The sequence below is a fragment of the Prionailurus viverrinus genome, chromosome B4 (genome assembly GCF_022837055.1).
Source record: "Prionailurus viverrinus isolate Anna chromosome B4, UM_Priviv_1.0, whole genome shotgun sequence".
NCBI classification, from domain to species: Eukaryota; Metazoa; Chordata; class Mammalia; order Carnivora; family Felidae; genus Prionailurus; species Prionailurus viverrinus.
The window spans coordinates 85,388,676-85,401,087 of NC_062567.1; the positions used below are offsets into that span (position 1 = coordinate 85,388,676).

The 12,412-nt window shown below is 34.3% G+C and overlaps 1 protein-coding gene across 4 annotated transcripts in view; it reads left to right on the forward strand.

Annotated features, from left to right (window-relative positions):
• Positions 1-12,412, forward strand: part of MON2 (MON2 homolog, regulator of endosome-to-Golgi trafficking) — a 119,777-nt gene that overhangs the window by 73,954 nt on the left and 33,411 nt on the right. For all 4 annotated transcript variants that reach the window (XM_047865426.1, XM_047865427.1, XM_047865428.1 and 1 more), the window contains 6 exons: positions 339-440; positions 1,571-1,681; positions 3,231-3,406; positions 6,147-6,309; positions 7,934-8,227; positions 10,372-10,570. In XM_047865426.1, coding sequence (XP_047721382.1) covers positions 339-440; positions 1,571-1,681; positions 3,231-3,406; positions 6,147-6,309; positions 7,934-8,227; positions 10,372-10,570 — 1,045 coding nt within the window. The remainder of the gene's footprint in view (positions 1-338; positions 441-1,570; positions 1,682-3,230; positions 3,407-6,146; positions 6,310-7,933; positions 8,228-10,371; positions 10,571-12,412) is intronic.

A 12,412-nucleotide genomic window follows, 5' to 3' on the forward strand; every position in this document is an offset into this window, starting at 1 on the left:
AGATATTTTTTAAGGGGACACAGTTTAGTCTATAACAGAATGCATCTTTCTTTCTGGTCAGAAGAGTAGCCACTCTGTGTCTGGAATAATTTTGAATTTTTCACCTTTTTCTCATGAAAGCATTCTCTTCCTAACCAAATTTTATAATTAGAATCTATCCTGGATACTTGAGGGTGGGTTTCAGAAAGTCTTGTCTCATGATAACTAAGGTTCTGTTATGATTATTACTAATTATATATTAATTATAGTCATGCTTTTCAGAGTATCGTCAGTTTTATTTATAGTTGAGGTACTAAAAATTTCTTACAATATCAAAATGCAATATGTTTTCTCTCTAGGAACCATCTCTTTTTGCTGTTGCCAAATTGTTAGAAACTGGTCTAGTTAACATGCACCGAATAGAAATTCTTTGGAGACCTCTAACTGGCCATCTACTTGAGGTAACTTCTTTTTTCTTAAATGCTGTATTTACTTTTGTTAAGAATAAAGATAGACACATTGAACTACGGATTCTGGATGACCATGTGAACAATCAACATTAACTTTTTTCCCCCTTGTCTTTATGTCTGTGTGTTTTATTAGGGACTAAAGTTTTGCAATGATTGCCTTGGGGAAGGAATAGGTTGGTGTTTTACACTGATAATGGGTGACACATCAGTGAAATCTCTGAAGTCTCCTCTAGCTGTTAGCTTGGGTCCTCTTTCTTTTGTTACAGAGTCTCTTGATCCACCTCAGTTTCAGCTAGTTCTGAAACTTTAAGGCATTTGGGTCTGAGAGTTCATTATAAACACTGTTCCTTTATAACCTTTCCTGTGATTCTGAGATAGCTCTTCTCTAAAGGGAAAAAGCCTGTGTGGTATCACTAATTGTAGATAGTGCCAGGGAATTTCATCCGGATTTGTATACTCTTGTGTTCAAGTTGGAGTGACTGGTAATAATTGGCTGATTCTCAGTAATGGTTGCTTCTGTTAGTATGCGTGTGTATGTGAACTTTAGGTTTAGTTTCCACGATCATTTTGTATTATTTTAGTAAGCTAGGAAAGGTATTACTCTTCATAAGAGAAACAAATGAGCTTGAACTTTTCTTTATTTTTTTTCCCCATTTTGTTGGGATTACTTTTATGAATTATTATAGAGGAAAAATGCAGATTTTCTTGTCCTAGACATTCTCATCAAATGGCACAAAAATAAGTTTTTAAAATCTTAGCATAGTATTTGATTATGAGGGTTGGCCTGATTAGGAACCTTAGTATCAGCTTGCTGCTTTTGTTTACTCTGATGATATAATTTACTTTTTTGAAATCCTTTTTTTTCTGTGACTTGTTTAGTTTCATCTTTTATTTTCTGTCTCTCTATTGCTTCCTTTGCCCCTTATACAGAAGGTAAGCTTACTTCCATTTTAGATACAATTTTTTATTCAGCCCTTATTGGTGAACATTTCATATAATTTTTAAAATGTGAAAGAATACAAAATGTTATATTTAAATTTTTCTTTTCTCAGTTGATGTGTGATATGTAGCTTAAGTGTACAAATTAAATATTTAATTTTTGTTCAATGTTTTGTCTTCAGGTGTGCCAGCATCCAAACTCTCGAATGAGAGAATGGGGAGCAGAAGCTTTAACTTCACTTATTAAAGCAGGATTAACATTTAGTCATGATCCTCCACTTTCACAAAACCAGGTAAAAAAAAAAAGTTACCTTGTTTTAAAAAAATTTTTAATGTAAAATCATCCTCTCCTATGTGTAGTCTTTTTCTTAATTTATCAAATCGATGATATTCTGAGAATGGGTGTTGTTTAATATTTTATATGTAGGCCATGGATATCATACAGAAGACTGGTATGTCTGGATTTTTAGGATTATCTTTATTAAAAGTCATGAAAACCTTCTTGTGAATGACACAGAATTAAAGCTGCTAAATTACTTAGAATTGGGCTCCCATTGTGGAAGTTTCCCTGTTCATGCATTGCTAAGACTTTATTTTGAGGCCCTACTTTATTAGCCTCCTTGCTTTGGTCCCTAACTATTCCTAATTTTTTTCTCTAATTATCCTTACATGGGGAGAAAAGCAAGTGGTAGAAGAGACAAGTACAATAAAATGGGTTTTTATTTTTAAATAATTTAAAAAGTTCCTTTGTACTTCCCCAATTTATTTTTGTCTTGAGTCCTTTGTCCTGACTCATATAATCATTTATAGATCTCTTAAACGGTTTTTTAAAAGTCCACCGAAGTTCTTTTGTTTGAAGATTGAGTAGGAATGAAGATGGTGATTGTATTCTATAAATTTACTCAATACATAGTTACTGAGTACATACAAGATGCTACCCAGTGATTTAGCTCTTGGAATAGAATGATGAGCAAGACAGAAAAGATATATGTTCTTATACAGCTTAAATTTTAGTGACTTCATGTTTTTTTCCTGTTACAGTTTAAGTTTTTTGAAAAGAAAACCCTTATCCAAATCCTATTCACTGTAATACCTGACACATAGGTGAGAGCTTAAATGTTTTTTCAATCAGTGAACCAAATAAATGAATCCTTGAAGAGAAAACAGGTAAAAATGATGCAAGTGCTTTCAGGTCTTGAAAGGACTAGAAAAGAATGCTGTCTTTACTCCAGTGGATTCTAATCGTTTGACGCTGTCTTTGTTAATGGGTACCATACTTACTCACTTTTTAGTAGTATTAAGAATTTTAAATTTAAATGTATGTGATATAGGGGCATTCACTTTTGAATGTCCCCTCTCTGTAAAGAGAGCTTTCCTACTATTCTTCCTTTCTAATTGTATATTCCAATAAACTTTTGCCTGCTGCTCAAAATATTTTGCCTGCTGCTCAAAATAAACAAACAAAACGTGATGTATATTAACAGAGTAAATTATGAAAGATAGTTTTAGAAATTGGGGATTATTTCCTCTCTCCAGATATAGCTAGATGTATATAGACACATTTCCTTTATTGAGATTAATTTCTATACGGGTCTTTAATTAGTGTCCTTTAACGCATAGTCACTCCATTTAATCTGAAATTGAACATGTTAAAGATAGGTTTTTATTTCTCTTATTTTAAAAAAAGGTGACGTATAAATCTCTTAATTACTTCAGAGAAATCAGTGTTTGTTTTAGTAGAAAAGTTTTTATTTACTCTTACAGTCTGAGTGGAGGTGAATTTAAATTTAAAAAGTAACAATAAAGCTTCTCTTTCTAATTAGTTTCCTGCCCTCTTTTCAGAGACTACAGTTGCTTTTATTGAACCCATTGAAAGAAATGTCCAGTATTAACCATCCAGATATCCGACTTAAGCAATTAGAATGTGTGTTACAGATTCTTCAGAGTCAGGGAGACAGTCTTGGGCCTGGATGGCCATTAGTGCTTGGAGTCATGGGAGCAATCAGAAATGATCAAGGGTAAGTTTTTAAAACTAACATCCAGAAAGTAATAGAGGTAAAGAATGAATTCATCCTAAAATGTTGCAGAAGTGGTAATTTTTTATGTATGCCCTTCCTGTTTAAGTCTAAGATCTAGAATCATTTTTTCTTAATCCTACCTCCAGTTGGCTGGAGTGAATTATTAGGGCTCACCTTTGTTTTGGAAGGATGGAAAAATTGCTGTTTATTTGACCTTTGTACAAGAATACAAAGTTCATAATTAATATAAATGCACCAAGCTAAAAAATTTTGTAACACATCCAAAGATTGGGGTTTATATTATTAAAATAAATATTTGATAAGATATAAATTAACACTTAGGACTTCTCTGCATATATTGGGAAATCTAAGAATTTGCTTTTAAGTGACTTTTAAAATTTTATTGTTCAGGGGCACCTGGGTGGCGCAGTCGGTTAAGCGTCCGACTTCAGCCAGGTCACGATCTTGCGGTCCATGAGTTCAAGCCCCACGTCGGGCTCTGGGCTGATGGCTCAGAGCCTGGAGCCTGTTTCCGATTCTGTGTCTCCCTCTCTCTCTGCCCCTCCCCTGTTCATGCTCTGTCTCTCTCTGTCCCGAAAATAAATAAACGTTGAAAAAAAAAAAAATTAAAATTTTATTGTTCATTTATTCTGTGCCTAGTATATTCTAAATACTATGCTTGCTAGTTTCAATGATTACACAGTTGGGTAGCTCTTGCTCTAAAACTAGAATCTTATGGAAAAGGAACAAGGTCTATGTTAGGATCCTAATAAGAATAGTCTGTTATGCTCCAAAGAATAGGATTCCAGTGGGAAGAGCCTGTGTCCCTGGAGTGGGGCTGAGCCAAAATTATGAGGGACCTTACATGCTTTTATAAACTATGTATTTGGATTTGTCCTCAGTCCATTTGAGAGACATTTAGGAGTTTTAAGCAAAGGAACATTGTGATGTGCATTTGAGCTCTATCACTTTAACAGTACCCTGGAGGGGTGGGGGGAAATGAGAGAGCCTGTAGTGCTCTCTAGAGATAGAAAGGAGGAGATGATGGGGCGCCTGGGTGGCTCAGTCAGTTAAGCATCTAACTTCGGCTCAGGTCATGATCTCCCAGTTTGTGAGTTCTAGCCCCGCGTTGGGCTCTGTGCTGACAGCTCAGAGCCTGGAGCCTGCTTTGGATTCTGTGTCTCCCAGTCTCTCTGCCTCTCCCATGCTCATGCTCTGTCTCTCTCTGTCTCTCAATAATAAATAAATGTTAAAAAAAAAAAAAAAAAAAGACAGGAGGAGATGGATTTGAGCTACTTAGCAGATTGACTATAGAGGTGAAGGGTGAAATAGGAAATAGAATAAGGAATGACTCCCACATTTCTGACTTAGGCAGCTTAATGAATGGTGGTGGTATTAACTAAGTAGTGAATACTGAAGGAAGAGCAAAATGGACTTGTTTAGTTTAAAGTGAAACATTGCAGTGGAAAGGTCTATTAGATGTGTGGATATATTTGTCTCATTCTGCAGCAGAATTCATGCCATCTTACATGATGACTAGTTGAGGAGTTTTGTATGGTTGAAATGCTTGAGACTATTATGGAAAATTGATCTTTCTTATTTATTTGTAGCAGTAAATTTCCTTAAATTCTACAAAATACTGAGATGATTCAAGTGGAAGGAAGCCAGCGATAGCTTAAATCAAGCTAAAATTTCTTCTCCTAATTTACAGTGCAGTTATAAAATAGGATGTTGTTGTAAGATATTATTTAGTACATGTAAAACAGGAAGTACATGACATAGCAAACAGTAAGTGTTAGCTATTATAATTCACTTTTGTTATTATTTTTTCCCACTGCCATTTCTCTCTAAAGTCAAATGCTTCTTTAAAAAAAAAATGTTTATTTTTGAGAGAGAGAGAGAGAAAGAGAGACCACAAGCAGGGAAGGGGCAGAGAGAGAGGGCCAGAGGATCTGAAGTGGGCTCTGCACTGATAGCATCAAGTCCAATGAGGGACTTGAACTCAATGAACCATGAAATCATAACCTGAGCCAAAGTCGGTCACTCAAGGAACAAGCCACCCAGGTGCCCCTAAAGTCAAATACTTCTTATCTCTTCATTTGAAATTCAAAGTATACTATTTTCTTATGCAGACTAGATGGATTATTTTAAATGAGATATACATAAAAAAGAATGGGGAACTCATTTTCATTAAGTGTCTATTTGCATATGCTGGGCACCATGCTAGATTTGTGGGATATAGTAGTGAGAAAGTAGCTATAGTCAATTTCCTTTTTTTGTTAATGTCTAACTTTTGTTTGGCTGGTTGATACAACATCCTTTCTTCAGTTTTGTTTGTTAATTTATTTAAGTGTAAGTATCTCTCTTTTACATTATGTAGACGTTAAAATACTGTATGACCTATATTAGGGGAGATTTTTTGGTCCAAATTTTAAAGTTTATTTTTATTTATTTTGAGAGAGAGAGAGCATGAACAAGGGAGGGGCAGAGAAAGACAATCCCAAGCAGACTCTGCACTGTCAACAAGGAACCTGACATGGGGCTCGAACTCAGAAACCTTGAGATCATGGCCTGAACTGAAATCAAGAATCTGATGCTTAACCTACTGAACCACCCAGGCACCCCTCTTGTTCAAATTTTAGAATAGAATTTAACTTGGTTCAAATTATTGTAAGGTGTATATTTTTACTTACATTTCTTTTAAGTGCATAAATATATATTTATTTTTCATTTTTTTTAGAGAATCCTTGATACGAACTGCATTCCAGTGTCTTCAGTTGGTTGTGACAGATTTTCTACCAACAATGCCTTGCACATGCCTGCAGATTGTTGTAGATGTAGCAGGTAGCTTTGGACTTCATAACCAAGAACTTAATATTAGTTTAACTTCAATAGGTTTATTGGTAAGTATTACTGCCTTTCTTGTGATCATATAATTTAGAAATGGTTGTTAGGCAATTAAGAATGAATGCTAAGCAAATGGGCTTTTTGTTTTATGGGGGTTGTTTGAATGACATTTAAGTGCTAAACTTTTATTTTGCATGAAGGATTAAATCACATAATTTAAGAAATAATTCATTGATAGAATATTTGGAATAATCTTTATCTATTGAGCTGAAATTTCGCTTTAAAAGGTTTGTCATGAGACGATTTAGTAAACAAGTAATAGTACATAAAAGAGAAATATTTATGTGACTCTTGTGTAAGGATTAATTGATTTTCAATATTGTTTTAGTAGCAACATTTTCATGTACTACTTATTTAGTAAATAAAGCTCCAATAAAAGTCTTTGCATGGTCCTGTAGTTCATCCCCTCTGCTTCGTTAGCTACTAGAAGGCATATGTTAATGGAAGAGCCTTGACTGTGGGAACAGATATACTTGTATTTTAATTCTCTGTGCCTGTTGTTAATTGTTTAATGACTGACCTTTTGAGCCTCATTTTACTCACTTTGAATGTAGAAGTAAAATCTAAGTTAGGATGTTATTAATATTACATTAATAAACAAAGCTGTTTCCAATATAAATGCATTTAAAGGCAATTATTTACACTTTTAAAAGTTTATTATAAGCCAAAAGTTTTTATTTATTTACTTTTATTTTTTTAAAGTTTATGTATTTTTGAGTGGGGGAGCATGAGCAAGAGAGGGGCAGAGAGAGAGGGAGAGAGAATCCCAAACAGATTCAGCACTGTTAGCGAGGTGCCCAACGTGGGGCTTGAACTCCTGAACCATGAGATCAGGACCTGAGCTGAAATGAAAGAGTCCGACACTTTTAACCTTCTGAGCCACCCAGATGCCTCTATAAGCCAGAACATTTTAAAGTCAGATATCCCTCACAAGCTAGATAAGTTACTATTAAAATGTAATCATAGGAAAGAAAATAAGCACACATATAGAATCCCTCCCAAAGAGTATTTAATTCAGTGTTGACTATATTACTGCCTGGTGTCACCTCTTATATTTATGTTTATAGGATTCTCTACTTTTTTATCATTGGTGTAATTCTCATTAATTCATACACTGCACTGTGGTTGAGAATGAGGTCATAAGCTACGTTGGGATATAGTAATTGTTCTATGAAATTATAAAATGCCATTAAATGATATTAAAGAACTGTTAATTTTTTTGGTGTCATAATGGTATCATGGTTAATTTTTTATAAAATATAGGCACGAAATAAATATGCCAAAATGTTAATAATAGGTTTTGGGTACATTGATATGTTGATACATTTTCCCTGTTTTTTGTTTTGTTTTATTTTGTATGTTCTTGAAATGTTTCATAACAAAAATATTTTAAAATATTAATGTCAGCACAAGATTGTTTCCCCATATTCTCCAGAAATCAGATGGAGACATATGACAGAGATGTTTTCAAATCTATTCTGCTAGAAAAGGAATTTCTGAAGTGACTTTTTAAGGTTTTGTTTCTGAAAGTTAAAGCAACCAACCATGTATTGAATATTTATTTATGTGTTTAAAATAAAACATGTGAGTGAAATGGTATTTTTCTACTTTGCTCTTTAGTGGAATATTTCAGATTATTTTTTCCAAAGAGGGGAAACTATTGAAAAAGAATTAAATAAAGAAGAGGCAGCACAGCAAAAACAGGCAGAAGAAAAAGGAGTGGTTTTAAATCGGCCCTTCCACCCTGCACCACCGTTTGATTGCTTGTGGCTGTGTCTTTATGCAAAATTGGGTGAACTATGTGTGGACCCCCGTCCTGCTGTGAGGAAAAGTGCAGGGCAAACTCTGTTTTCAACAATTGGTGCACATGGAACTTTGTTACAGCATTCAACATGGCATACTGTTATTTGGAAGGTATTGTGTATTAGCCTGAGTTATTAGCATTTGAGACAGATTTAAAAAATTTTCAATTAAATTTGTTCTTACTAATTTTTAAAGAAGAATTTCCGTGCATTTGTGCTTTTGGCCATACAAAATGTTAGTTTTGTCCTGCTATAAGTTACACCATGGAGCAAATTACATATTGAAAGCCTATTCTCTCTTTTTCTATCTTCATCTCTTAATATCTGTCTCTGATTTCTGCCTTTGTCCCTTTTTTCTCCCTGTTTTTCCAAGTGGCAAAACCACATAATTGAAATGTAATCAACTACAAATTTTATAAATGAAAGAATATCAACAATAGTGCAATTTACTTGCAGACTAAGCAAACAGAAGTAACCTCTAAGTGGTAAATTCTGTATGTTTGTTCATTAAATATACAGTTTCATTTTTTCTTTTTCTTTTTTATCCTCTAAGACTTTTTTACAAAACTAACAGCTTATTAGTGAGCATCTCCTCTTTGCTTTCCTTTTTGGTTCTGTCTGTTCCATTTTAATACAAGTCTGTTCAAGGGCACCTGGGTGCCTTAGTCAGGTAAGCATCTGACTCTTGATTTTGGCTCAGGTCATGATCTCACAGTTCATGGGATCGAGCCCCGTGTTGGGCTATGTGTTGACAGCAGGAACCTGCTTATAACCCTTACTTTCCCACTCTGTCCTTTCCCTCCTCACGTGTGTGTTCTCTCTTTCTTTCTCTCTCTCAAACTAAATAAACTTAAAAATAAACTTGAAAAATAAAATAAAATAAATAAAATAAAATTCTGCTCATCGTCTTTACACTGCTTTTGTGAATTTCTGAGATCAGTTAAGTTTGGTAATAGGCAACATAGTAAATCCTAATTGTATTTAACAATTTTTCTTCAATTTAATAAAAAAGACTCCAGAATGTCTTCTTAAAAAATTAATAATGTAGTCATGCTTTGGGCTCTGGGCAGATGATGTGGAGCTGCTTAGGATTCTCTCTCCTTCTCTCTCTGTCTTTCCCCCCCGCTCACGTTCTCTTTTGCTGTGTCTCTCTCTCCAAATCAGTAAATAAACATTTAAAAAATTAATGTGCATTTACTAATAAAAATAATTAAAATCTATTCTCCTTCCCCTGTGTTCTGTTTCAGCTCTATCTATTGGCTCTTATTCAGATTATAAACATGCTTTAGTCTCCCTTACTATTATTTTAAAAAACAAACTGATATTTTCTCTGATTCCTATTTTCATTTTAAACAGCTTTATTGTTAATCTTGCTGCCTAATTGTCAGTGATTTTTTTTCCTTCCTCACCTCCCCTGCATTCTCTTGACCCTTTAATATGATTTCTAGATTATTCTAATTCAAAGCCTCTTAAACCTTAGTAACAGAGTCCCCTTGAAGTCTTACCACCCCCAGACCCCCAGAGTTTTTTATTTTTTTTGATCCCCCTGGCACAGAGCCTGAGAATTTGCATTTTCTCTGAATTTCTTGGGTGATGCTATGCTGTTGGTTCTGAGACCATATTTTGAGAACCACAGAAATTGTTCATAGGCTACAGGTAGTCTTCTGATTGCCAAAATGTTCGCCCTAAGTTTAGTTCTTATCCTACTCATTTTTTTTTTTTTTTGGTAGCATTTAATACTGTTGGCTATTTTCTCCTTGAAATTTCTCTTCCCTTGGCTTCTGTTTCACAGAATGCTTTTGTTTGTCTTTTTCATTTTAATTTTTTTCTTCAACTCCTTCCCCTGAATCTACGCTTTAAATGTAAACATTCTCCAAGTCCCAGACACTTCCTGCTTGATATTTTCAAGCACCCTCATCTAGTCCCGAAACTTGAGTTATAACCTCTATTTAGATGTCTTCTATAATTCTGTTTTTTGCCTGGACTGAATTCCTTAGCTTCAGTCCCTTCTTACACATTACCCCATAGATGCTCTGTTGATATGTCAACAAGTCTTAGAAAATATCCAATCAAATTAAAACATTTTTCATATTCTATAACTTCAAGTATAAACTTAATATAATACTTCTATTTTTTCTAATATATTGGATTGATCTGTCTGATATAATTTCTTGTGACTTTTGTTGTGACAGTTCTTAATTGCTATGCTTTTATTTAAGCTATGTTATTTTTATATGCATTTTTATAAATATTCAGGTTCTCTTTCATCTATTGGATCGAGTTCGGGAATCTTCTACCACTGCAGACAAAGAAAAGATTGAGTCTGGAGGTGGGAATATTCTCATTCATCATTCAAGGGACACAGCAGAGAAGCAGTGGGCAGAGACCTGGGTTTTAACATTGGCCGGAGTAGCAAGAATCTTTAACACTAGAAGATATTTACTGCAACCTTTAGGTATATATGCATTTTCCCCTCTAGTTAAACAAGTAACTCATTTTAAAGGCAATTTGAAAAATGTAGGAGATTTTTTAAAAATTTGTATATAATGCTGCTTCCCAAGAATAATCAGTCTTAATGTCAGTTTTTGTTTATGTGTGGTGTGTGCATAAGCATACACATTTTCATTCATTTCGTTGAGAAAATGTGTAATTTACCTCATATGGGCTAGCCTCTAGGGGATACAATGATGAATAAAATACACAACATCTTTGTTGTCATGGGCATAAGGGAATAACTGTAATTACATAAATAAATGCAAAATTGCTACAGTGATAAATGCTACAAAGGAGTGGTGCTTTGTAAGCTTATAATAGTTATTTGACCAGGCCTATGAGTTCCAGGTAAGCTTCCCTAAGGAAGCAGTATTTTACCTGAGGTCTGAATGGTCAGTAGTATTTCCATCAGGCAAGGGTAAGATGAAATGTGAAGAATTTTATAGGCAGAGAGAATGTGTAAATGTCAATAATACTGAGATTGAGAAGCCCCAGTGTAGATTATACCTTCAGTTCTGATGATAGTGGTGAGGGGGGTAGAGAAAAGTGAATGGAACAGAAATACTGGTTTATAAAATTATGAGCATGCTGTACATATTATTGCATTTTTACAAATTATTATTTTACATTTGGCTTTTTTGTTCCTATTTATGTTAAAGCATAAGCATATTTATTCTTTCCATCAGCAGTTTTGTGTGTTCTTCATGTTCATTTTTTCCTTTTTTTACCAAAAGTGGTCTCTAATGTTTGATCCTTTTTGCTCTCCTAGAGCTTAATGTAAAATGTATATAAAAATCCTAGTTTTTTATTTCCATATAAAATTTACATAAAATGAAATGTACCAGTCTTAACTATGTATTTGCTGAGTTTTGACAAAATAAGCATCATTTTTAATACGTCTGTGATAGGGCACCTAGATGGCTCAGTTGGTTAAACGTCGGATTCTTGATTTTGGCTCAGGTCATGATCTCACACTTTATGAATATGAGCCCTGAGTGTGAAGCCTGCTTGGGATTCTCTCTCATTTCCTCTCTCTTTACCCCTCCCCTATTCATGTTCTCTCTCTCAAAATAAATTTAAAAAAACAAAAACAAAAAAACTTCCATGATAGTTACTTTGTTTTAAAAGCTAAAGCCTCGGGCACCTGAGTGGCATAGTTGGTTAAGTGTCAGACTTTGGCTCAGGTCATGATCTCATGGTTCATGAGTTTGAGCCCCACATCAGTCTCTGGGCTGACAGCTTGGAGCTTGGAGCTGGCTTCGGATTCTGTGTTTCCCTCTCTCTCTCTCTCTCTCTCTCTCTCTCAAAAATAAACATTAAAAATTTTTAAAAGTATGGGGCACCTGAGTGGCTTAGTCAGTTAAGTACCCAACTTCGGCTCAAGTCATGATCTCACAGTCAGTGGGTTCAAGCCCCAAATCAGGTTCTGTGCTGAAAGCTCAGAGCCTGGAGCCAGCTTCAGATTCTGTGTCTCCTTCTCTCTCTCTGCCCTCCCCTGCTCACACTCTGTCTGTCAAAAATAAACATCAAAAATTAAATAAATAAATAAATAAATAAATAAATGTAAAACCTAATAAATAAAGATCTAGTTTTTTAAAAATGAAGGCTGTTTGTGTAGCTTTAGTAGTTTTTTATAATTTGAATATTGGAAAATGGCCTATATTATTTTAGAATAAGGTTCATATTTTCAACATAACCATGAACAATATATACTTACATCTAGTCTTTTAGAATGTGTACTTTTTCCTAGATATAGAATATTTTAAAAGAGGAATTACAGGGTTTTCCTTCCTGTGGTACGGAA